The following is a 26749-nucleotide window of genomic DNA, read 5'->3' on the forward strand; positions in this document are numbered from 1 at the left end:
ATCACTCCAGGAGAGAGGAGTGGAGAGAGGGACGGAGAGGGGAAGGTCGGAAGAGATCAGAGCATCAAGAGTGTGCCCTGCGGAATTAGTAGGTCCAGAAGGGAGAATAGAGAGTGAGAGAGAGTCGCAGAGATCACGAAAGAGTCCCGTGGGGGGGACAGGAGGCATCCAAGTGGATGTTGACGTCACCAAGAAAGAGGAGTTGAGTGGTTGAGGACAGGAGTGAGGAGGAGAGGTCAGCCCGCTCAGAGAGGAAGGAGGAGATTTGATCAGGTGGCCGATAGATAGTAGCCACGGTAAGGGAATGGCTAGGAAAGAGAGAGAGACGGCAGACAAGGCATTCAAAAGAGGAGTAGGTCTGCGTAGGAGTGACAGTGGCAGGAATCCACTCAGGGAAGATGAGGGCTACACCCCCCACCCCCTGCACGGTTGGGTCTGGGCACGGAGAGGATCTTGTAACCGTCAGGTAGGAGTGTCAAAGCTGGTGACGGAGCTGGCCGTGAACCATGTCTCAGTGAGACCGAGGATGTCAAGGTCCAGTTCCTCAAGCATGTGACAGATATCAGAAGAATGCTTGATGGCAGAGCGACAGCTAAGAGTGGCAATGTGGAGAAGCTTGCCATCCTTGAAGGACTTCCGGGGAGGGGTACAGATCAGAGGTATGCCCTGCGGAGGAGTAGAAGAGGGAGGTGAAGGAGCACGAGAGGGGGCAGGGAGGGAGGGTAGAGGCAAGGTAGCCGAGGACAGAGGAGGGGGGACAGCAGGAGAGGAAAGGAAGTTGATGAGGCGTGGGAAGCGTCTATCAAAGAGGTGAAGGTTAGCCTGAGGACCTTGGACCAAGACGGTCCCATTAGTGTAGACATTAATGATGGCCTTAGAGGAGTGGAAGGAGGCCAAGAGGACATCCCAACGGGTGCCACCATTAATGGGAGAAGAGGAGAGAGCACAGAGACCATATGGAGGGTCCATAGGTCAGGCGAAGGCACGAAAAAGTGGATGTCAGTAAGAGTTTCCTTGGAGCAGGCACTAGTGTAGGTGTCAGCGATAGGGAGGCCTGGGTTGGAGACCAGGATGGCCTTTTTAAACTTCTTCCTACCAGATTTAGTGAGGAGAGCAGGATAGTCAATAGAGAAGCAGTTAGAGAAGATAGGCGAGATAGAGAGCACCATGGAGTAGGAGGGAGTGGGGGGGGGGGGAGACAGACGAAACGAGAGCATGCAGGCAGGAAGTGAGCGGCAAACCCAAGTTTACCACAATTCAGAACAATGAGTGCGTATTAGGTACAGAGGCCACCTAAGTTTAAGAATCCTGCGAGGGGGGGGAAAAAACCCTGGTTTACCACAACTGAGGGACACAGTGAGGTGAAGACACCATGCGAACGAAGTGACCAGGAAAGAAGGGGTGGGCTGGGAGAAGGTGGAGATAGAAGTACAGGCACCTGGCGTCCCCTGCGGACACCTGCAGACACACAGGGAGCAGAACCGTAGGAGCCGCCCTTTGCCTAAGGGGCCCTTAGCTGAGGGGGCTTCCGGGCAGGGGGCTGCCCAGGAAGGGGATGGAAATAGGCAGAGGGAGGAGGGGAAGGGGAGGGGGTGTGGGCAGGCAGGGAGGCGGGGAAGGGAGAGGAGGACCAGGAAGTGGGAGGGGGTAAGCAGCCACACAATGCGCTCAGAGCGCGAATGCGAGAGAAAAAAAAAATAGCACAATTTCAAACACAATGGACTCGCGGAGGCCCGCAAGGGCCAGGCAGGCTTCCCTTAGCCTACAGATCCCTCAGGCTGCCGGTGACCGCTCTCCCACGCTCGGATTGAACAAGAGTTAATTCTGCTTTTGTGTAAAGTGGACTCGCACTTGTAAAATGTGCTTCGTTGAGGTAGATATGTATAGGTGGAGCTTGCCGCGGTCTCTCTTCTACTAAGCCTAGCAAGCCGCACTGTTTTCTTAGCTTTCTTGCGGTTTCAAGCATATGTACAGATGTTAGCTGGTTTGAATGACTTCATCCTGCTTTACAGCTTAAGTTTCTTTATATTTCAATATTGTTTCTTCTTCTTCTAGGTTCATGATATCCTTATTCATGACATTTCACCTCTTGTGTCATCTTTGGGTCGTCTTATTTTCTATCTGCAAGTCTGTCCGAGCCTTCGTGACGTCACCATTCGTCTTCAATTAAGGCCTTTGTGGTTTCTTCCCGGACAGTATTTAGGCTAGCTTCATTTCGTCTTACTTGCTGGTAGGGTTTTCTCAATGGATACCTTACTGTCCATGGTTGTCTAGGTATCAGTGCTTCAACAGATGTTGTTCTCCTGATGGGCACTGAGCAGAGCCCTACTGCGGCTCTCTGTTGGTTTATTTGCTCATCATACGGCGCATATCTCGGTGTGAATGTTCCTGATACTTTAACATGGGCGAGTGCAGGCTGTATTTGGGGCCTCCTCTACAGAGTGGAAGGAACATAGACGTTTTACTACTTTCTCTCTTTTTATATACTCCCTCACAATAGCCTGGGGCTCCCTCGTGGCAGATAAGATACAATCGGAGGGACCTCGACACATGAGGGATTTTGGCTACACTACACGTCACGTTAGGGATAGTGTTACAGACCCACCTATGGCGACGTCCCCTTTCGGTCCCCGAAAGACTAGATGTAATGCTCTGCGGTTACCACTGGATGTCGGACCATATGCACAGCATGTGACTCTAAGCAGATACAATCATCAGAAATGCTATAACGGTGAGTAATGCATGCCGTACTTGAACACTTGTGATTGTAGACCTCTGTGTAACATCATTACTGCTCACATTCCCCTCTTGAGATAAGCCTGGCTGCTCCGCTGCCAAAACTGTGTAGTACAGAGTTATACCAAAGGTTGGTTTTACTTACACCTGTAGTCCTAGTTGTGTGTAGTGGTCCCAAAGGGTACTGCATACAAACTTTGCCTAACAGAGCCGTGGAGAAAAGATAAACGTCATAGAGGGCCAACAGTAGAAAAGAACCAAGCAAAGGAGCCAAAAAGGGAGAATACTTTTGTCTGTTACTGAAACGAAATATACCAAGGGAAGATAGCTTGACTCTGAATAGATATAATCTTCTACAACTACTCAACCACTTGCCAGCATTGAAATCCATCTCCACCGTCCCGCCCATATCAGAGACAGATATGTTGGACTTGCAGACCAAAATGCTTAGCATTATGGACAAGGGGAAAGCCGGCCTTCTTATTTTTCTTGATCTGAGCGCAGCATTTGATCTGCTCGATCATAACCTACTCAAAACAGAGCTAGAGAAAACTGCGAATTGCTCAGAAGAAGCGATCGGCTGGATGTCATTTCGCAAACAAGATGTCCAGAGTCCACTGGGGGGATAAGTTCTCCTTGGAAAATTAAATGTTTTGCGTTGTACCACAGGGGGCCAGCATGTCACCACTTTTATTCAATCTGTAACTGAGATACCGCTGTCTAGTCCTTGAACATATAAATACTTTTTTTCACCAATTACGCTGACGACACTCAGCTGGTGAATTAACTAAATGAGGATTTTCAGAAAGACAGTGAGCAGCTAACCATGGTCTACAGCACGATGGAACAATGGATGGACACGATTTGGATGTGCCTTAATAACAAAAAAACTGAGCTTATGGTTTTTGTTTTGCACTCGGCTAGAATGAAGTTACCTACAACATACAGTTGTGAACAATTGGTTGGAATAAACCTGTCTCCTACAGGAAGCATCAAGAAGAAATCCAGGCGGACCAAGAGCTCAATACTATTTGTTTCAAAAGAACCTTTGATCTCAATACTGTACAACCAGCAAATTACAGCCAAAAATTGATCGAATTATTATCTCCATCAAGAGTGTACTATCTGACCAAAACAAGTATGAAAATCTGAATATAATTTGTCAGGATCAACGTTTTCAATGAGCGAGTTGTTAACCACTTTCACCAAATAATCTCTTCTGATGAGCCCTTTATGAATTAATGAATGGTGAAACACCTGTTGAGAGTTAAATAACTTTTTGAACATAAGAAAAATAAAATCATTGTGAACAAATTGGAGTTGCTTCTATTACTACGCAGCCAGAATCACTATTCTTTGTTGTGTAGCAGTCACACAACGGGTAAACAAACTTTTGCTTGACAACTAACCCTTCTTCCATCAAACTTACAAACCAGTATTAACATTAAATTTTTTTGGGGATCGCCAAGCGCGAGATACTATTGACAGCAAGCTGCATTTCTGAACCTACAACATACAGTTCATTTATGATAAGACACACAGATACAAGTCCTGAGCAAGGTCAAAACTCTCGGAATGATGCTTGAAACCTCCCTCGGGATTGAAGCACAAACTCAATGTATAAAAAAGTGTGCATACCATCTCAGACTGCTAAAAGCCATCAGGCCATATATATTCAGAAGATTACTGTGCTAACGTTGCAAGGGCCACTATTTTATCGCGCCTTGATTATGGCAATGCACTCATACTAGGATCAAATAAACCATGCCTCTACAGCTATCAGGTTGTTAGGATCATTAAACAAAAAACCAGAACCCAGCACATTAGTGAATCTGAAAGGTGGTACCCTGGTTTAAAAAATGAAGACATGGTAAACTTGCATAGATGCATCTACGGAAAGGCTCCAGCCTATCTAAAAGCTAAATGATTCCTATATGTGCCGAACAGAAAGTTAAGATCTGCGGATCAAGGCATGATCACAGTGGCCGCACACAAGCGCAAAAATGGTGCTGGAAAATCCTTCCCCATCATAGTCGCTGGCCTATGGAACAAACTCCCTGCACATATAAGAATGGAAGGAAAATATATGCGTTTTCGCAAATTGGTAAGTCCCTCAGCAACTATCTTTTTCTGACCCTGTCAACTGTATCATGCTATCTGTCCTTGTTTGTCCAATTGTGTTCATGTCTCTGCGCCCCAAAACTTGCGAGCTACCAGCACAATGTAAATTAATAAGTGATAAAAAATGACATAAAGACAGTGGAATTTATTTCTATATTGGTCTTACAGTGTTGATACACATATATTCGAGAATAGTTTATCTTATATTGGCCAATGCCCATGATTTGTGGGACCTGGGATTTAACGTTAAGGAGATTGAAATAAATGGTATTCCTACAAAAAAAGCCTGAGAAAAGAAAAATGACAGAAAAGAGGCCCAGTGTATGCTTCTGTTAGAGGATGTGAAAAGACGAGGAGAGTCAACAGAGAACAATATAACAAGGATGTCCAAGATTGTTGGTTTTTCAATCTGGATCTCTGCGTTTTCCTCCTTGGCGGAGTCCTTTTCATCAAAGTTGATCAAAATCACTTTTCAGAGTAACACTTACCCTAAAGAAGCATGCAGAAGTAACAAAGAATTCAAAAGCATGAATAGAATGGAAGCAAACTGGAGCTGGCTGTCGGAAGCACTAAATGTCAAAAAGGGCAGCTTTCGGAAGAGAAACCAGAACAAAGTAAACAAATGGGCTCATGGAACACTCGCGGCTTTATACATCTGATTCAGAAATCACGTAAGCTGCTAGAGCCCTTGGACATCATATGTCTACAGGAGACTTGGCTAGCAAAACCCTCAAATGTGGAGGTTTATGAGCTTGTTTTCAATCCTGCAATTATACAAACGAAAGGACGTCGGGCTTAATTACCATGACAAAATTAAAAAGTGGTTTTAGAATATTAAATGACAGTAATCTCTCTCCTTATATTTAACTGACTGCTGTCGAGTCCAAATTTGACATCCATAAGGCCAACCTGAAAATGCACATAATAAATGTATATTGGCACCATCAGGCCACAGGAAAGATGGCCTTTATCGACCAGGTATGTGACTTGATTGACAGTATTGTACTTATTGAGCCGAATGCACACATCATTTTGTGTGGGCATTTCAACATGGACAAATATCAATGGAATCTACTCACAAACGAGAGTAAAAAAAAATCTTAAGAAAAACGTGGCTGGAAGAACTGGATGCCAGAAGAATATATTAAACGGAAACATGCAGGGTGATATACATGGGAAAGGGAGAAGAACCAAAGATCAATCTTGGATTACTTTGTGACTTCGAAAAATATGACTACTAACGTTAAGGGGTTAAAGATAATTAAAATGCAACAGAGTGACCATAATTTTGTGAAAATACTCTTTGAAAATGAAACAACTAAACGACTGCTAAACTGGAAACACAACCTAGAAGTGGAATCTGGAGGGAATCGCCTTCCAAAGGCCTTAAGAGCAAAGGAGATGGAGCAAATGGAGAACAGCATAGAATATGATTTCCTACAGATATTCTGAAAGTAAAAAACCAATTATCAGAAAGCACGTTTATGATCCAGAAGTAGCTAGTAAAAAAAGAGAATTACGGAAGAACTTGAGAAATATTGAGAAAATGTACATGATTAATCAACGGAAGGAAAATTAAAAAAAGGAAAATAAAAATGCAATATAAAAACTGGTTGTCGTGGCATATATTTGACATGGAAAAAAATGATGCAGAAAAAATGCTGTTCCCTAGGACAAAGAAATAAATTGGACTTCTGGGCCATTATTAATGAAATGGAAAGATTGCAAAATGCGAGCCAAGGTAATATGGTGAGAGAAGAAAGGTGGATCCAACACTATACAGAACTCTTCCAGAAACAGAAGAGAGACTCAAAGCAGGTGGAGGTAGGTGAAGTGATGTGGGATTTTGCAATCTCGAGAGATGACCTACATAACATCAAGAAACTAAGTGCATCTCGGGCACCAGGGCCCGATGGGCTAAAAAATTACATCTTAAAGAACCCTCAGGAATGGGCGGATTACTGCTATAAGCTTTTCAAAATTATCATAAAAGAAGGCAGAATACCAAGCTCCTGGAAATGCGCAATAATTGTGCCAATCTTTAAAAGAGGGTGCAAGACTCGAGCCCAAGAATTATCGCCCTATGGATGTAGTGGGAAAAATATTTGCCACCCAGCTGTTAAATCAATTGACATCATGTATCTAACAGGCTGGTGTGGCTGATTTGCTGCAAACAGGCTTGATCAACGGTGTGAGCTGTAGTCTTAATCTGTTCATTTTTAATGTATTGAAAATGGAGGCGATTAGAAAGAAGACATCGATTATATATCGCCTTCATAGACTTGGCTCACGCCTTTGATGGTGAGATGCTATGGGCAAAAATTATTCAAAAAGGTTGTCCTCGAAGCCTAATTACTGCCATAAGAGAGCTGTATTCCAATCCGTCAGTACAAATTTGCCTGGACAAAAACGGTTCTGTAACATTGCCTATAAAAACTACTCGAGGGATGAAGCAGGGTTGCCCATTAGGAGCCACTCTCTCTTTAATCTATATCCGATGTCGGTCCAGTCTTGGAAGAAGTGCTCCTTTCATCCAAAGATTAATGGGAACTACATCAATTGGATGATATATGCGAACAACATCATCCTTTTAGATATGACACCCATCGGGCTGCAGAGAAAGATCACAGCGTTCAAAGAATATATAGACTCCAATGGTCTAGAGATCAATATGCAAAAAACTGAGATTCTAATATTGAAGAATCCACAAGGATCAAACAAGAGAAAAAATGGGGGAAAAAACTTTCAATGGAAGTTTGGGGGGGTGAAGATGCTTTGACAGTTGTGACAGAGGCCCAATATCTAGGAATTAAAATGAATGCAAGTATTGATGACAAACCAATGTCAAGAAAAATTGCGTTTAAATGCAAACAACTAACTTCCCAGGCCGCCAGCATGCATAAAAAATACGGAAAGTATTCATTAAAGCCAGTTGTACGCTTCTATAGAAATAAAATCATACCAGTACTCGCCTACGAAGCGAGAGCGCTATTTGGATGCTCCCATAAGCTTTGGCCTCAATGTGAACATATTATCTGGAGGAGGATTCTCCAACTGCCTAAAGGCTTTCCTACAGCATGTATGAGGTCTGAGGTGAGTGCAACCTCCATGAATGCAATTGTGACACGGAATACACTAGCCTTGTACAGAAAGGTGATTGGGGGGTCGAGGGGGTGGTCAGCTTGCCACAATTTAGGATCTTAAATGCGCCAACAGAATCGGGACTCCTACCCTTTTAAGCAAATGGAAACAAAAATGCGAAGATATTTTAATACAATTGAACACAGATAGTGAAATGCTAATGCAAAATCCTAATGCTGTAAAGAAGAAATTGTTTGAACAAGATTGGATCAAGACACCGGACATAAGAATGCAGCATAAATGTATGAAGATCCCCCCCACCCCCCGGCTGAGGTAAAAAAAAACTAAATGTATTGCCGAAGTACATGACTCGATTCACATGTAAAAGGCGCACAGCATATTCATAAAGTTCAGATTAAATGTATTTGAAACTAAAGAAAACGAAGCTACAAGGAATGGAAATCAAGAAAAAGATCAAGCATGCAGATTCTGCAGTGCCAGAAGAATCCTTGAAATATCTGGTGCTTTTCTGCCCTAATACGAAAGAAAGAACGAGATATATGGGGTCGGAAATTGCCAAATATCCTACACGAACGGCAGAGGAATGGTGGGCAAGAATGCATGATGAAGAAAATAATAAGATGACATTCGCCCTGTCAGTTTTTTCCAGAAAATTTGAGAGATTGCGGGGGTGAATTTGTATGAAGGAAAGAAAGGAATGAAAAAATGGTCTTGAAAGAAGATGGAATGGAATAGGATAGAATGCATTTGTGAAAATATATACACAATGTGACATTTAGAGAAGTACACAAATAGTAGTATGAGGCTAAAGTTTAATTATGTGCCTTGTCATGTCAACATGAATATAATTGGATGGATGAAAAGAACAAGTCTTAGAATTCACAGAACTGATGTGGTGAGAACTGAGATGTAGATAGTTATTCTACAATTGATGTAGACTCCTGATTGTGCATTTTGAGAAATTGATGAAATTTTTCTTATGTAAAGGAATGTCTATTTTTAAAAGTTTGTAATAAACTAAAAAAGGGGTGTTCTGTAACTTCCCATTGAGTCATCTAAGGCCTCTCTGGCCAATCTAGTCTGCTCCTGCTTCCTTTTTCTGGGAGGCCTGGGGGTGCTTAATGCAACTCCAAGAGTCTTTAAGTCATTATCCAGCAGGGCTCTCACAGGTATTCTTAGTCCCATTATTGTACTGGATGAGAGCTGGCAGTATGGGAGCTATCTGAATTGGGCCTCCAGCAAGTTTATTAGGACCTTTTGGGTGCCTTAGCAACATCTTCGGCCTTGAAAATGCTTTCATCTACTACTGTAATGCTGGCCACAGTCTCTCTAATGGCAGAGGTCTCCTGTCCATTCACAAATACTGTCCTTGTAATATTCTTTGGTATTATCTGGAATAGCTATACACATCTATACTCTGCTGTTCCCACAGACCCAGGGATACTAAAGAAACAATGGCTGAGATTCTAATGGGGGCTTCAGCCAATAGTGTCACGATCCATGCCCCTCATCCCCTCGGGTATAACAGCCCTCTGGCATCAGTGCGGTTAAAGCCCTTCACACCGGCCCCAAGGGCCTTAAAACTCCATCAGAAACATACATGGAGTCAGTCCTGGCGCGTTTGGTGCCAGGCTAATTATCAGGACTAAAGCAATACCAGTTTTGGACCTTAATCCAACACGGAGGCCTATTACACAGCTCAGTTCTTTAGAACCAAGCCATGCGGTCTAGTGTTTTGGGTATGGCTGGGCCTGGAACTACTTTACCTAGGCTATTTAAACCACACCCAAACAGCAAAATATGCTTCGCGTTATTCTGCACTCCTGCAGCGTAACGCTCACCATGTCCAGCTCCTGCTTATCTGCTTCTCCGGTGGCCCGATCCTGAAGCCCTAGATTCGGATTCCATTAATTACCTGGAAGAACAAGAACAGCATTAGCGAGCAAGAACACTTACCTGTGAAGTAATCAGCCTTGAATCCATCCTGCGCTTAGCTTACCTCACCCACATCTGGAGTTCGCGCGCAACCTGCAAAGGCAAAGAAACAAGGACAGCATTAATAGCAATTCTTACCTGGGCGAGCAGCGAGTCCTGGCAGCACCCTGCGCTTCTTACCTCGCCCATCTCTGGGTTTCACTGCACCCTGCAAGGGAGAAGGAACAAGGTCAGCATTAACAAAGCACTTACCTGGGCAAGCAGTGCTTCGATCGCTCCTCACTCCGGAACATCACTGCAACCTTTACAAAGAAGAGAAGAGAACACAGGTTAGCAATTAACACCAATAAACAACGCAGGGCTCCTTATCAATAACTCACCGTGGTCTTCGCCATCGGCGCGGCAACTCCGAGATCGCAACCATCCCTGTGAAAACAAAGACAGGGAACAGCGTAGTGGAGCAAGACGCTGAGAAGACAGAGAAAACAGAGGGAAAGAAAGAGACAGAATAAAGACGGAAAATGCATTATAACTCACCTGGAAGACAGCCAGCAGATGGACCCAACATAAGGGCACACGGACCAGTGAAGCAACTAGATCCACGGAATGCCTGCACCAACCACACGCCCCTGCAGAGACGCAGGACAGAGTTCAACGCACAAAATCCTAAGGTGAGCAATAACCCCAAGGGAGGGGATTTGGACCAGAGGGAGGTTTGGGGGAGGTGGGAATCCACCCATCACAGAACCAGTATCTTAACCCTCCATTCTCCTGTTATAGACGCTACCCAACGTCTGGCACATAACCAAGCAGAGAGGGGTCGGGATAGCGATTAGACCTCCATCCAGTATCGTGTGGCGCCCCCGTGGACACCAGGTGAGCATAACAATAGTTGAATTACCACTTACCAAATGAACTTCTCCTCGGTGATGAAGGCTAAGGAGGCAGTGTGGACCCCTGAAGGCTTACCCTTGCATCTGGGATCCCCTTTCACATGGTCAGTTAACCCACAAGCATAACCTTTACCAAATGTTGTTTGGAATGGGGGCTTCTGCTGACCTCCCTCTGGTTTAGCACCAGAGGTTTCACTAGACTGACCTGGTTTCCCATGGTGTTTGCCCTTTTTCTGTTTGTGGCCCTCTTTTGGGTGGTTGGAATTAGAATTCTAGTTCCTATTTTTCTTGTGCTGCTTCCCCTCATCCTTTTTATGAGTGGCCCCAGAATCCTTGTGAGTGGCCCTTTTGGCAACCCACAAGTCAGCAGCCTTTGCTAACCTTTTGGGATTAATCTCATTTGAGTTGGCCAAGTGCTGTCTCAGCTCAGGAGAGCAGGCATCAAAAATAGACTAACAAAAACAGATTTCTCATTCCTTCAAAGGTGTTCATTCTGTAACCCTTAACCCAACCATCTAAGTTTTTCAAACTTGGCCCAAGGCTTTCAAGGCTGGCTTCACATTCTCATACTCCAGTCTTTCAAGTTCACCCACCTCCATTACAGCATCAGTTGAAATCTGGGGAAGCCTAGACAAAAGCCAAGGAATCGGCTGATTCCCTGTGAGACCCTGAATCACATGATTGTACTCAAAAACACCCAACCAATCCAAAATATCAAGCTTCACATCATACATTCTCACTGCTTCTTTAGGCAGGCGAGGCCTCTTGGGACTGGAATACCTAGTGGACGCTGGGATGGGGGAAGCATTTTCAAGAGACAATCTTTTATTCCAAGAGCATGCATGCAATTCCCTGAGCTTAATGTCCTGATGTTTGGCTTCAGCTTGAGCTTGCAACCTTTTTAAATACCAATTCAAGTCTCATTGTTTCAAGGGCACATATTCTGAACTCTGGTGTGGACCTTGTGGTGTCCCAGTGGACATGGTTTGAGGAGAGGGCAGGCTGTGGCAAAGGGTGCCTCCTATCCTGGGACTCCTCTACCTCATCTGACTCCTTTACTACAATAGAGTTAGACTCTGTACTGTCATCCTCCATTATCATTTTCCATATTTTCTGGATTAGTAGGGGTTACGGGTCTACTATCCAAACTTTGGTGATTCAAACACCCTGTAATCAATTCATTTTTCTTTCCTTTTACAGGAAGATTCCTGACTTTACACATTTCTTTCAGTTGATCTACTGTTAAAATGATCACGGCTTCCTGCTTGAAGTTATCCATATGAGGCATGTTACAATTGCTGTTCGGATGGAGCTTAGCCTTGTGGGGGTTTAGTTGAACACAAGCAAAGCAAAATACTCAATGTAACAACTCTACAATAGATCCTCACTGCTTGCCACCAGTGTTAGGCAAGATTGTATGTAGTAACCCTGTGGGAGACTACACCAACATTCTCCTCTTGGCAATAGTTAACCCATCCTTTGGTATAGGCCTGTTACACAAGTTGGTAGTGACTGAGCAGTCAGGCCTATTTCAAGAGGGGTCAATGTAAGCTGCATGGTTGTAACGTAGATTCACAGTGACATGTATCCAAATAACACTTGTACTCAAGGTTTCTTGATTAAATAATTATTTATTAATTTAACTGTCCGTTAAATAAGCCTTCTTTAGAAGGGAGCAAATATGTAACACTTAAATCTTCTTCAAAATACACACACAGTTTCAATAAATCAGTAGATACCCTTTTGGGATGGCACACAGATACTTCCTACACCCTGTGGTGACTTCAATAACTAGGACACTGTGGACATTGATATATCACTGGTACATTTAGAGCAATACTGAGTTTGGTGTCAAAAAGGAAAAGATCAGTTAAGGAAACAATGGTTGAGACACTTGTTAAACAGGTAAGCACTTTTGAACCCCCCCCATGCAATGTAAGTTCACCCTTTCCCAGCTATACAAGTGAAGAATGTATGTCTTTTTGGAGGGACATATTAAACACAAAGTCGGAGGTTAAAGTCTTTAGGGATCCGGGACAGCCAATCTTACTTGAGCAAAGTCTAGGGAAGCTGAGTCACTTCTTGAAGGTAAGCAAAAAGTCTTGCACAATGTTAAGAGTTTTTGTTGAAAAAGAAATCACTTGATGGCCTGTGAGCGGCAAAGCTGCAAGCAACTTTCTTCGCTTCTGGGGTCCAGCACTCTGAGGTGGCTCAGGCATGGTTAGTCCTGCTTTGAGGGAGTCTGGAGGATCTTCCTGGAGCTCGGGTCCAACTTAAACACTATGCACTCGGATTCTGGTGTTCCTGTCGCCTGACACTCGCGTTCCTGCAGCAGCAATGGAAGTATAGCCAGCAAAGAGGGTGGGAGGGGATCCAGTCGAGTTCGTCTTGGGGCTGATTGGTCCCACCAAACCAAGGGGAGAAGTCGTCCTTGCAGGGCTTCTCTTGTCGATCAGAATTCAAAGCTGCAGCAGGGCTTCACCGGGCAAACCAACGGTCCAGGAGTTACAGCAAGCTTCTCTTCCAAGTTCTTCTTCGGATTCCTTCATCCAGTGGTCGACTCTGCCTTCCAAGCAAAAGGCCTCACCTTTAATACAAATTTGTCCCATTCATTCGCAGCATAGCTGTTACTCACACAGCGGCATGGCTGTCCTCCAAGGACAGCCAGGCGGCCAATCACCTTCGGGTGCATTCCTGTAACCAAGGAGACTGAGCACAGGGAGTTTCGGGAACACCCTGGAGCCAGAGGCGGGCTTCAGCAGTGAACCCCGCCAAAGACCAAACTAACCAAGGGAGCAGCCCAGGTTTGCCGCGCAAAGTAAATCTCAAGAGGTACCTTTACAACAAGAAATGGCAAAAAATAAAACCGGGGCCATTTTGACAAAATGGGCACCCATGGGTGCAGTACTGCAGCCTGCGGGAAAAACCGCACAATGGTAGGAAAAAGTAAACTACTGCCACTGGCCATTCATTGTAGAAAGGGTACCATAAAAATGGTTCATATGAAAGTAGACAAAAAGTAACCCCTCCAGCACTCTATGTAAGGTAGTGTGCTGTACTAAGTTACAAAAGTTAAGTATAGTCAATTTCACTTTACTCTCTTAGAAATGGTAGTTTATCCAAGAGAAGGTATTTAAACCTTTGAGAAACCCAAAGGACTTCTCTGACACTGCACTGAAGGTGCTGTGTGTCACAATGTAAAAAGATGCCTATGGAGTTTCAGACTCCAAAACTAAAAGAAACCGAGTTCAAATCACAGAAAAATACATGAGGGAGTGGGAAAAAGGTCTCGCTCTCTCAAGGATAAAAATTAAAGTCCTGAAGTCCAGCAAGGGTGTTAGGCAAAGTTTGTATGTAGTACCCTTTGGGACCACTACACGCAACTAGGCCTACAGGTCTAAGCAAAACCAACCTTTGGTATAAGTCTGTACCACAGTTTTTGGTAGCGAGCTGAGCAGCCATGCTTATCTCAAGAGGGAATGTGAGCTTCTAATGAGGTTACACAGAGGTCTATAATCACAAGTGTTCAAGGTTTCTTAGTTAACCACTTATTAATTTGTTGCACAGTCAGTTATAAAACATTCACTTAAAGGAGGCAATCAGTATCACACAAATATACTACAGTACTTCACACTATCCGGTTCTGAGGCATTTAAACTACTTTTAAGAAGGAGCAAAATGGCATTCAGAGCATTTGAAGTAGGAGCAAAAAGGCATAAGTTAATAAAAAATAGAGTTACTCTTAAACAGTGCAAATAGTTTGAGTTCACCAGAGGAGTGGTTCCAATGCAATAGATAGGCCAAAGTCAATGGCCTAAGAAAAACAGTTCTGGTAGTTTAAAGTCTTTGCCACGGTTCCCAGAAGTAGTTCATAGAAGAAAGGATTGTATGTCGGGTCACAAGCTGACTAGGCCTGCAAGTTCCCAAAGTTTCACGCACTTTCGCAGTGAGAGGTAAGTTCTCTCGGTCGGGTTTTCACAGTTCCTTACTTTGAAGAAAAAGATGCAACTAAACATTTGTGTTGCTGCAGATCTCACTGTTCCTGAGCCTCATTCGTGGGTCAAGAGGGAGGACGTCAGGGGACTCCTGCACTGCATGGGGACTGGTCGCAAAGCTGGCAAATCTTCGATTCCGGTAGCTGTTGTCAAGCACACAAACTGGTGTCCTTCTCCCTGGCTATTGGGTTTCCTGCAGCACGCTGAGGAAAATGCAACCAGCTCCGAGAATGGTGTTCAGGTGGCTTATGAGTTGATTGGTCCCACCAACTCAAAGGGAGAAGTCGTCCTTGAAGGGCTTCTCTGTCGAGATGAACTTGGTGATTCGGACCTGCAGCAGGTCTTCACCATGCAAACCAATGGTCCAGGGGTTGCAGCAGCCGTCCTCTTCCAGTTCTTCTTCGGTTCTTTCGTTCCAGTGGTTGACTCTCCTTCCAAGCCAAGAGACTCTCCTTTTAAACAGTTTTCCACCGTTCATTCCAGCCTAGCTGCCACTCACCCAGCAGGGTGGCTGTCCTCGCCGGACAGTCAGCCAGCCAATCACACGAGTGCCTTTGGGACTCCTAGGAGACTAAGCACAGGGAGTTTCAGGCAAATCCCTCACTTCCTATCCACCCCAGACACTCGGGCACCAGAGGCGGCCTTCAGTCCTGAAGCCCACCAAAGGCGTAGGAACAAAGGGACCAAACCTGGTTTGGCACGCAGAGACACTCTAGAAGGACCTTTCCAAAAAGAAATGGTGAAAAAAGAAGACCGGGACCTGTTTAAACAAAGGGGGCTCAGACGCCATCTTGAAAAACATGGCTCCTGTGATTTTTAGCTACCGGTGTTCGCGGTCGGGAAAAATCTTTGCCATCAGCCAATTCGATAGGCAAGGATATCATTTGACTACTACATGAGTTTCTAGACATGGGGGGGATACAAGGTAACCCCTCCAGCACTCTATTGGAAGATAGTGTGTGCTGGGTCTAGGAATTTAAAAAGACTAGTAAAGTCAATTTAACTTTACATTCCCTGGGAAACAGTAGTTTATCCCAGAGAAAGTGTTTAAACCTTGGGACAGCCTAAAAGGCTTCCATGTGTCACTGCACTGAGGGTGCTGTGTGACACATATGAAAAGATGATGCTTATGGAGTTGTCAAACTCCATACTCCAAGAACACTGGAGTAAAAAGCACATCAAAATACATGAGTGTGTGGGGTGGGGGGAATACTCTCCAGGTAAAAAAAAAATCAATCCTTAAAATCCAGCAAATTTGCTAGGGGTCTATAAGGTGAAGGGAATTGGCACATTTGAGAATTCTCACCAACACTGTACATATGGTTTATATTTTCTGGTGTCCAGTTTCTTAAAGTGCTTTAATGCACCTTAACGTCACTTAAGTAAATCATTTTGCACATACTGCGAGGATGACAGTCTGAGGGGGATGGAATATACAAGATATCCAAAGCTATAAAAAGGCACCAATATTGAAGAACCTATGCCTACAAGTAAGTAACCTATTCCTAAACTGGTGCACTAGGTTGTACAGTTTCAGATATGGGGAATGGAATGCTCTGCTGAATTCTCCCATATGTATTAGGTGGTTGGCTCCTAAATCATTGTGTATATTCTTAAAACCTAGTTGAAATTCCGTGTAACCCCCTCTTAATGACTAAACTTAAGGTACTGATGTTTGTCAGATTGAGCCTGAAAAAAATATAAAGGTAACATTCTTAATCTGAAACATTTATTTGCAGGCCTATCTCATTAATTGTGTGTGGAACTGCTATACATACATCAACAACCGACATTTGCCAGATATCGCTGTTTACCCTGCTTTTGAAACTCCTCCTCAGGTAACCTTTTCATATTTGAATGTATTTTAAAATCAATATTTATGAAATGCCCAATAATATTCAAACTGGATGAACTATTATAAATAAAACATTTGCCACGCTGTTCATTTCAGCTTTTGTACATGCATTTCTTCCTGGCCTTCCATGTTCCAGATTTTTCCATCAAATGCCCCGGTACTACCATCGTTTCTGTTGTGCTCGTCCTTCGATAGAATTTGCTGTCTGTTGTGTGTAGAGTATTTTACATGTGGTGTTCGGGTGTATTTTTCATCTCGTGTCCTTTTCTGAACCTGGCAGACATCGAAACTGTGAGGTGATTTTTTTGGAATGTTGAGAGATGAGGAATTCCAAGGGAGGCGGTTGGAAGATGAAAGGTCGAAGGCTGCTTCTGGGGCCATTAACCGATCAGCTATGCTTTTACTTTGTACCTGGAATAAAGACGCGTGTATCGTTTCTGGAAGTGCATACCAGCCTGTGCGTTGCTTGTAGTGCCTTCCATAATACTATCACATACAGCTGTTGCCACCTAAAGTGTTGTGCCCACAGAACGGCCAAATTTTGTCGGCAAAAGTAAAGATACTAAAACAATTGCCAATTGATTTGCATTAAATGCCCTGGTACGCCCATCATTAACCAGTTATTGTGAAGCTGGGATGGAAATTGAAATAAAGCCTCTACAGCGGCTAGCCATTTCAATCCTTTATATTTCAAAAGGGCACCACCTGCACACCCTTGACCCCCTGAACGCATTCCACCGCAGAGCTCTATGCATTCTTTTTACAATGTAGATGGATGTAACACAATAGTATGTTTTGCAATGTAATCAAATTCCTTTATTCAGAAAATATCAAAACCTAAATCTGCAGCAATTACATACATTACAATTTAGTTATTTATAGTAATATTCCATAACTAGATAAAATTGCCCTCAAAATAGTGGGCGTAGACTTACATGATCCCACTGATAGTTTTTCCTTCCTTACAGCTTTGTAATGGGCAACAGCTAAACTAACCTTTTTGCATTTTTGACAATTTGCTCAGGCCTAGATAGAAAACCACCCCTGTCCCCCACCCCAGAACATACATACATATATGGCTTGTGGATCTGCTTAGAATCACATGATTTGCATAGGCCGACATCTGGTGGTTGGTGTGGAGTATTACATGACTTGTTTTTTATTTTAAATTGAAATGACATCAACAGGGCGTGTTTGTAATCCCTAACGTGACATACACTGTACCAATGGTCGGCGCACGTTCCAAAGGGGTGCCACTCTGTCTGGGGTACTTAGGAGGGGGGTTTAGGCACCCTGGACTGAGTTGCCTAGGCAACTCAAGTCGCACTCCGTCCTGATTGGCCCAAGTGGTGAGCCGGCCGGCTCACAACTTAGCATGTTTGAGTGACAGCTAGGCTGAGTGAATGGGGGTTTTCTGCATAAAAGCAGGGCTTTGGGGACTGGAACTTTAGAAGTCGCCACAGGACCTAAGAATCTGACGAGGGAGAAGCTGAGCCGACCTGCCACGACGACACCACCTGTGGGGCCCTGCTGGACCGTCTCACCACTTTTCCCAACGACAGATGAGATCTCCCGTCGGAGAGTCTTCTTCCTTTCACTGGTGGGGATAACCAGTTTCACCGTCTTTTTGCCTTCCCGACGTATCTCGTGGCCTCCTTGCCTGTGCCAAGCACCCCGGCAACCGGGATACCACATTTTACCACGACTGCGAATTAAAGGGTAATACCTTTAACCGGAAAACTCTGCGGCTGGTTTCTTCCCTGGCAGTGCAACGACCTTCATCTTTCGTCCAAGTCGAGATCTTCTCTTCCCCTGGACGAAGACGAGACTTGCACCCGCTGCCAGGAACAACTGCCACCGCTGGAGGATCCTTCCCACTTAAGGTACTGTGTCCCGCCCGGCTTCCCTTGCCACCGACTGTACGGGGTAGATTTAGCCCCCGGCTTTCGAACCTGCGTTAGCCTGGGACACCCGGGCTAAACTTTTCTGAGCTTCTCTAAACTCTTTTCGAACTCTCTGCAAGACTTTCTAAGCCTAGGGTAACTGTGTGATCTTGGGCGCATTTGTGCTCTGCTCTCTCTAAGAGTGGGCCCAGCCTATGGACCTTGACTCACAAGTGACTTCTGCTCTTCTGCCTTGCTAATAGTGTTCCTAAACTTAGAGTGGTGTACCTTCTCATATTCTGTCTTTTTCCCTCCCTTCTTCATGAACTTGTTGGAGTGCCATCTATAGTTAAGCACTCACCTCTGTATGAAAATAAGTGGTGTTAACTAAGACTTATCTGATAAGGAATAAGGGTTGTATGTATTATAATAGTAACTGTGTTTAGTGTATTTTACAAGAAGAGTGCTGGAGTGTTTCAAACAGTGTGTTTTTAAATAAATAATTATGTACTTTGATAACAAAGCTCTGGTTAGTGTTTGCTTGTATTATTGTGCCTATTGTGTATACTTTGCATACTGCCTAACTCTTCTTGAGGGAAGTCCGACTGCTCAGCCACAGCTACCAGGTAAATCTGGGTGGTACAGACTGCTACCAAGTGGGTTTACTGCTAACACCTGTACTCCTAAATCTCTTGCAGTGTTCCCAAAGGGAACTGCACAGGTTTCTGCCTTACATTATGTAACCTTTTTTGTATGTTACCCTCACTACTTTAAATGGCGGCTGGCAGTGGCTTAATTTTCCTACCATTGCGCTTTTCTAGTGCAGGCTGAATCCTCCGCTGTAGTGTAGCACCTATGGGTGACAATTTTGTCAAAATGGCCCTGGTCGTCTTTTTTCACCATTTCTTGTTTGTGGTCTTTCTTGGGTTTTACTCTACACGCCAAACTATGTTCAACCCTTTTGTTCGCTTTGCCTTTGGCAGGTGTTAGGCAAGATTTGGAGCAGTACCCCTTGGGTGCACTACAACAACCTTGACCTCCTGGCAATAGGAACCCAACCTTTGGTATAAGTCTGTACTACACAGGTTGGTAGTGTGGCTGAGCAGCCAGGCTTATCTCAAGAGGGGTGAGCATTAGGGAAGTTGCACAGAGATTCGCAGTGACAAATTTCCGAATAAACACTTAAGGTTTCTTGATTAAACAATTATTTAAGTCTGTTTGAATAAGCCTTCTTCAGAAGGGGCAATATAATGGTAACACACAAATACACTCCAAAATATGCTCTTAGTTTCTCTAAATCAGCAAGTACCCATTTGAGATGGCACACACACTTCCCACACCCTCAGGTGACTTAAATAGTTAGGACACTGTGGACATTAATATATCACTGGTACATTTAGAGCAATACTGAAGTTGGTGTCAAAGAAAAGGGTTTAAGAATAAAACAAGATCACACAAATATTCTGAAGCAAGTAAGTACTTTTGAACCCCCCAATGCAAAGCAAATTAACACTTCCTGTAGGAAAGGTAAACCACAAAATGGGAAGGAAGAGTCTTTCAGGGAGCCAGGCCAGCCAATGTTAAGTTAGCAAAAATCTAGGTGAGCTGAAGCACTTCTTGCAGGTATATAAAAAGTCCTGAACAATGTTTTAGAAGTCTTTGTAGAAAAAGTAGAATCAATGTAGGGCTGCACGCTGGGAGACTTGAGGGGCAAAGCTGTGAGCAACTCTGTAAGGTTCACCAAGACAAGTCTCGACTGAAAACAAGTAAGGCTACACCACAAGAGGTAAGTGCTCTCAGTACCTTCGGTTAGAAGAAATGGTTCCAGCTGATTTATGTTCCTGTACAGCTCTGCAGGTCCTGGTGTTCTGTGCCTCAGTCGTGGGGACAAGAGAGAGGACGTCTGGGGACTTCTGAACTGCAATGGGAAGGTCAGCGGCAGCAATGGACAAACTTCAATTCAGTGGCACTTCGGCGTTTCAGCTCCTTGCGTCTGAGCAAATAGCAACACTGCGGTTCTCGGATACCACTTCAGACTTTCCGCGCATCTGGGTTCCATCACTCTGTTGAGGTGGCTCAGGCTTGGTCAGTCCTGCTTCCTGTGAGTCCGGAGGATCTTCTACAAGCTTGGGTCCAACTTAAAAGTGATGCACTCCGTTTGGTGTTCCTCTCCCTGGCACTTCGGTTCCAGCAGCAGTGGAAGTACAGCAAGCTTTGTGCGGATGTCCAAACAAGTTCACTTTGGAATTGATTGGTCCCACCAACTCAAGGGGAGAAGTCATCCTTGCAGGGCTTCTCTAGTTAAGACGAATTTGGAGCTTCAGCACAGCTTCACCGGGCAAGCGAGTCCTCCAGGAGTTACAGCCAATGTCTCTTCCAAGTTCTTCTTCGTATTCCTTCATCCAGTGGTCGACTCTGCCTTCCATGCCAAAAAGCCTCACCTTTTTATGCAGGTTTCTCCCATTCATTCCAGCCTAGCTGTCAATCACACAGCAGGGTGGCTGTCCTTGCCGGACAGCCAGCCAATCACCTTTTGGGTGCATTCCTGTAACCAAGGAGATTAAGCACAGGGAGTTCCGGGTACCTCCATCGCTTCCTGCCGCTGCCAGACACATTGGAGCAAGAGGCATGCTTCACTCGTGAATCACGCCAAAGACGAAACTAACAAAGGGGCCTAACCTGGTTTGGCACGCAGAGTAAATCTCAAGAAGGACCTTTCCAGCAAGAAATGACGAAAAAAGAAGACCGGAGCCATTTTGACAAAATGGGCACCCAAGGGTGCTTGACTGCAGCTGCGGATGCAGCCCACAGTAAAAACTCCTAATGGTAGTTAAGTAAACCACTGCCACCAGCCATTAATTGTAGAAAGCGTAACATAAAAATGTTATGAGAAACTAGATAAAGGGGATACTAAATAACCCCTCTAGCAACTTATGGTCAGTGTGTGCTGGTCAGTACTGAAATCCGCCTCTGGCTCCAGTGTATCTGGAAGGGCAGGAAGCGAGGGAGATGTCCGAAACTCTCTGTCCTTGGTCTCCTTGGTAACCTGAATGCACCCTGTCGTGATTGGCTGGCTGGCTGTTCTTGGAGGACAGCCACCCTGCTGTGTGTGTGACAGCTAGGCTATGCATGAATGGGAGAAACCTGCGTAAAAGGCAAGGCTTCTTGGACTGAAGACAGTCAATCACTGGGCGAAACATCTGATTAAGGAATCGTGACGAGAAGCTGGCTGCATCCTCCTGGACCATTGAAATGCCTGATGAAGCCCTACTGCTGTGTTGAAACTGCTTTTCCGAATCGACTATAGAAACTCCAGAGAGGATAACTTCTTCCCTTGGGTTAGTGGAACCAACTATAACCCCAAGACTACCTTTGCTGGAAGACCTTCCCCAACTGGCTGTACCTCTTTGCTGCTGGAACAGAGTGCCTGGGGTCGAGAAATCTGTAGTCGTGTGCATCACCTTTAAGCAGAACCAGAGCTCCAGGAAGATCCTGAGGACCCTCTTGAAGCTGGACGACCCAAGCCAGAGTCACCTCACCAGAGTGCTGGACTCAAGGAGCGAAGTCCATGAAGTGTCCAAGATCCACAGTGGTGCTATTTGCCGGTAGCTGAAACCACAAAGTGCTGCTGAACTGAAGATCCCGTAGCTGCTACCGAACTCCCAGCTGCTGTGCAGTTGTCCTCCAGACGTCCCCCCGCTTGTCCCCATGACTTAGGCCCAGGAATACAGGATCTGCAAGTCTGCAAACGGGAACGAAGCCAGCTGGATCCTCTTCTATCCTAAGGTACTGTTCTGACTAAGAGAAGAAAAAAGAGCCCTCCTGTCGCGCTTCTCAAATAAGGGTATATGTTGGCACAAGTAGTAAGTTTTGCAGGAAGTAATTTATTTGTAAATTTCAAGTCTCAAAGTATGAACACGTATGTGACAAACAGGTCTTGAATAGGGAAGAAAAAGAAAAAGTGGACAGTTGAACACAAATGAAAAAATAGTCTTATTCAGATTTGAGTCTTATCAAGATTAAGTATTTTGTCCATGCAGGAATGTATTGTCCTTAGTTGGATTGCACTAAGCCAATGATGAATTCCTGATTGATTTGTATTCACTTGGACTGCGATGAAAGTCCAATCAATTTCCAGATTTTGATGTCCTTAGTTGTTTGCACTAGGCATTGAAAATATGGTACAAGTTACAAAAAAGAAAGGTTGCAGATTGGTTGAGGCTTGAGATAACCTTAGTTGCTTTCACTAGGTTAGAATGAAGGTTGTGGATTAGCTGAGACTTGGAATATGCTTAGTTGCTGTCACTAAGTCAGGGTTGCAGAAATGGATTCATAAATTTGGCTGTGGCCTGAATGGTTGATTGATGTTGATTTCCGGTATGAGTACAATTTGGTTTTTTTAAGTTGAAATATTGTTGTTGAAAGAAGGGTCCTGTGTTGGACTCAGTGTGCAAGGTATAGGGCAGAACTAAATGATATAATTCCTCAACACGTGTTTCCCCGTCGTGTAATTATGGCGGTTCTTCAGGAGGATTATTGGATGAGTTGGTACTGTTATAGCCTAAGATGAAGAAGGAAGAAGTGGAGGTCAAATGAGGGGGAGCATTAAGTCTAGTGCTTCATACGAACAATGTAACCAAATGCGATGACAAGTGTGTAACATTAGGTACTTACATGTTTGTGGAATAAATGTTGTCAATATGGTGAATTCTGTTTGATCAAAAGTAGTCCATCATGGTCTTTAGCTCAAAATATGGTCTGTAAAAAACATAAGTGTTTAAGAATACTTGTTTATAGAAGAAAAAATGTATATATCAAAATGCTAACAGTCCTAAGTGCAGAGCTGGACATATATGTTCGTTTTGTACGTAGAATTTATAGACCAGTTGCTTGTAAAGAAGCATTATAATGCTTGAAAATAATGGCAGAGAAAGGTTGGACTTGGATCAAAGGAGATGATGAGTTCTTACCGCTATGTCAGAATGAATGTCCTTCCCGTTCGGTTTTCTGCCGCCCTACTGAAGAGGTGCAGTGTTTTTATAGTAGAAATTTCACGGTAAAACGCATGCGCGACGATGCCACGCGCACGCTCGCGTCCGCGGGATGACGTCACCGCGCACACGCACCTCCACACTGTTGTGGTCTTCCTAATGAATAGAATGTTATGTTGCTAGACGTATGTATATATGAATAAATTAGTGAATGTGGATGACACATCCACGGGTTTTCCAACTATTAGGTAAATTGAGCTAAAGGGATGAGTCAGTTGAATTTGAGGCACACAAGATGTACGGCCTGGTGAATATACTTGAAGATAGATGATGGCAATAGGTATAAACAAGGAGTCCAAAAGAAAAGGGGAGAAAATTGTATAGGAATCACGGTAGATAAAATGATTGGACGCTGATAAATTGTGATTAATAACTGAAGGCACAAGACATGCTCGATATGAGTGAGCTTGGACTGTTAGATAAAAGTCCATATGGGATAAGATAGAGTTGACTACGAAGGTGATTCATAGCATCTTAGCTTTGCTAAATATATGAAAAAAGGTCATGTGTTTGAAGGAGAGCGTAGGTGAAACCGAGAGGGTAATGGGGAACAAGTTGAATAGGTATGAATGGATTGACGTGCTCCTGATATTGTTTAAGTGGGTCTACTGAAAATGGCATAGTTCCTGGTCGCTGTTTAAACCAGTGTTGCAGGTGTCCATCAAACAAATCCAGCGGGCTTCTTGTTGTCTTAGTTTTTTTTCCAAATTGCCTCCACGGGGGGTAGGTTTCATTTTAACAATTCCAAAGAATTTGATTTGGTTGATCTGGGTTGGTTGATGTGTTTGTAGAAAATGGGTGGCCAGTGGAGATCTTAAATCCTGATTGATGATTGCTCGAATATGTTCGCTAATCCTGATTTTAAGTTTTCTGATCGTGCTTCCAATGTGGTGTTTGTTGTTACTGTTCTGACTAAGGGGTACTCGCCTCTTTGGCTGTAGCTTGCTTGTCTCAGTTGAGATTTCAGTAGCTGCCTTTCTAGAGGTACTCTAGCTCTAACTTTTCACAAGTGTGACAGTGATTTCTGCAAAAACTCTGTATAAGACTTTTGTGCTATCTAAGAAGCTCCTCAGATCCGTAGACATTGTCCGAATTAACTTTTGCTGTCCTGACTCCCTGCAGACTCTTCTATCCCATTGACTTTGATTCTAACTGTCCCTCCTAGGTAGTAACTTGTTTCAAACTGTTATTGCTGGGCAACGTTTCTATCTAGACTTCATTGGGGATTATAAAAGTGCTCAAATGCTGTGAGAACCTGTTAACCTTTTTCCTTCCATTAACCCTACCTTTTCCACAACCTTAGAATTTTTACAGTACAAAAGTGATATATAAATGCCAATACTGCCCTAGTAATTGAAGTCACCCCAGGGTGTAGGAAGTGTGCATGAAGCATAGCTAACGATTTTCTACTTGCTTATCTTGATTCTGAGAACGTGTTATGAAGTGTATTTTTATTGTTGCACATTGCCCTTTTTAAAGAGTGCTTATTTAAAACTGACAGTTAAATAAATAAAACATTATGTTACTAGAAAACCAAGTGTTATTTGGATACTTGTAATTGTGGATTTCGATGCCACAGGTCACGTTTACCCCTCTTGAGATAAGTCTGACTGCTCAGTAACTCTACCAACCTGCGTAGTAAAGACCTATACCAATAGGTGAGACTGGTGTGTCTGTGTATCTGGGTGTCAGAGCGCTAATTACAGATCTACTGATGAAACATGTTATGATTGCTTCATATATAATAAATGGACTGCTGCTTAACCGTCAGATCATAGGTTACTCAACCCTATGCAAGAAATAGACAGACTGGTGATCTGTGGAAAGAAAGTGCTGTCCTACAGATGTCCAAGACTTCTACAAAAAGTATTTGGTCCAAATGCACATTAAATGGAAGGGCCCAGAAAGGATGTGCCCAGAAAAGTGCCACATCTGTAGGACAGTGCTTTCTTTTCACAGATCACCAGTCTGTCTATACTAATAAGTGGGTTACCTAATGGGTTACCTAATGCCAAGAGAACAAGACTGGTGTCGTCTCCCGGAGGGTTGCTGCATACAATCTTGCCTAACACTGGGGGAAGAAAGTTGCTACTTCCACAGCATATCCGAGGCGGATGGCGAATAACCCAACCCTTATGAACAGCTTCAACAGGGCACAATGGGATCAGGTGGAAGAGCAAGTTAATAGGGTGCCCAAGCATTCTTATTTATCTGAGGGTGCGCAGGCAGCTAATGCCATTACTAAAAACGCCTTTGATGATGCAGATCAAGCAGGCAGGTTAGCGGGGGAGGGAACACTCATTAAACGCCACGCGTGGCTTAGAAATTTGAGACAGAAGCCACCCTCCTCAGTATGCCTATAGAGCACAATGGGCCTCCTTACAAGTTTGGCGGTGCTGGAAAAAAGCGGAGGTAATTCCGTTACCTCAATTTTTCCTGCGCTGCCAAACTACAAGCATGAAGCTGGAGGGATCTCCTCCACTTTACCTCCAAAAATCGCTGGAATTACCACTTTTAATTCCTCCATAGGTAATGCCGTCCATGAAATGGGGATTTACACTGCTGCTTGTAATCCAGAGGTAATACTGCCGGAGGTAATGCTACCGGTGGTAATACTGCTGGACCAAGTTTGCAGTAATGATAATTCCATTTGGTATCTTGGCGGATTTACCGCCAAGATATCACCAAACTCTTAATGAGCCCAGTGTCCTTTTTGGTAAAGCAGTTGATGACACTCAGACAGCCAAAAAAAGAACGTGAAATCCAAGATCTTGGGTCAAATCGCCAACAAACATTTCATACAAAGAGGGACCTCTTGGTACACAAGAACATCCCAGTCCACCGACTCCCCAGGTGCGGGCACTAGTACATGGTATACCAAGCAAGGGCAACTGTCAGCCTCACAATCCCCTTTCCAGAGGCTGTTCAGGTGAGGGCGTAGTAGAGGAAGAGCCCAGTCTGCTGGGGCTCAGCTAACCCTTCCAAGCAATGACTGATACAGGTTCCCTCCCATGTTTTCCCAGTAGAGGGTCACATTTCTCTATTCACCCACGCATGGGAGAGATCAAAGTCCATTGGGACTAGAAGAGTCTGCAGGGAGCCAGGGCAGCCAAAGTCAATTGGAGCAGTTTATGAAGCTGAGGCACTTATTAGATAGCAAAGTCTTGCACAAAGTTAG

General features: G+C 44.2%; 1 protein-coding gene across 1 annotated transcript in view; it reads left to right on the plus strand.

The window, feature by feature from the left end:
• The window catches only part of LAPTM4A (lysosomal protein transmembrane 4 alpha), a 253752-nt gene that overhangs the window by 209539 nt on the left and 17464 nt on the right, over nt 1-26749 (plus strand). The window contains exon 6 of the mRNA XM_069605911.1: nt 16522-16620. Within this exon, the coding sequence (XP_069462012.1) occupies nt 16522-16620 (99 nt within the window). The remainder of the gene's footprint in view (nt 1-16521; nt 16621-26749) is intronic.

The sequence above is a fragment of the Ambystoma mexicanum genome, chromosome 4p (genome assembly GCF_040938575.1).
Source record: "Ambystoma mexicanum isolate Mex_15411 chromosome 4p, UKY_AmexF1_1, whole genome shotgun sequence".
Lineage (NCBI taxonomy): Eukaryota > Metazoa > Chordata > Amphibia > Caudata > Ambystomatidae > Ambystoma > Ambystoma mexicanum.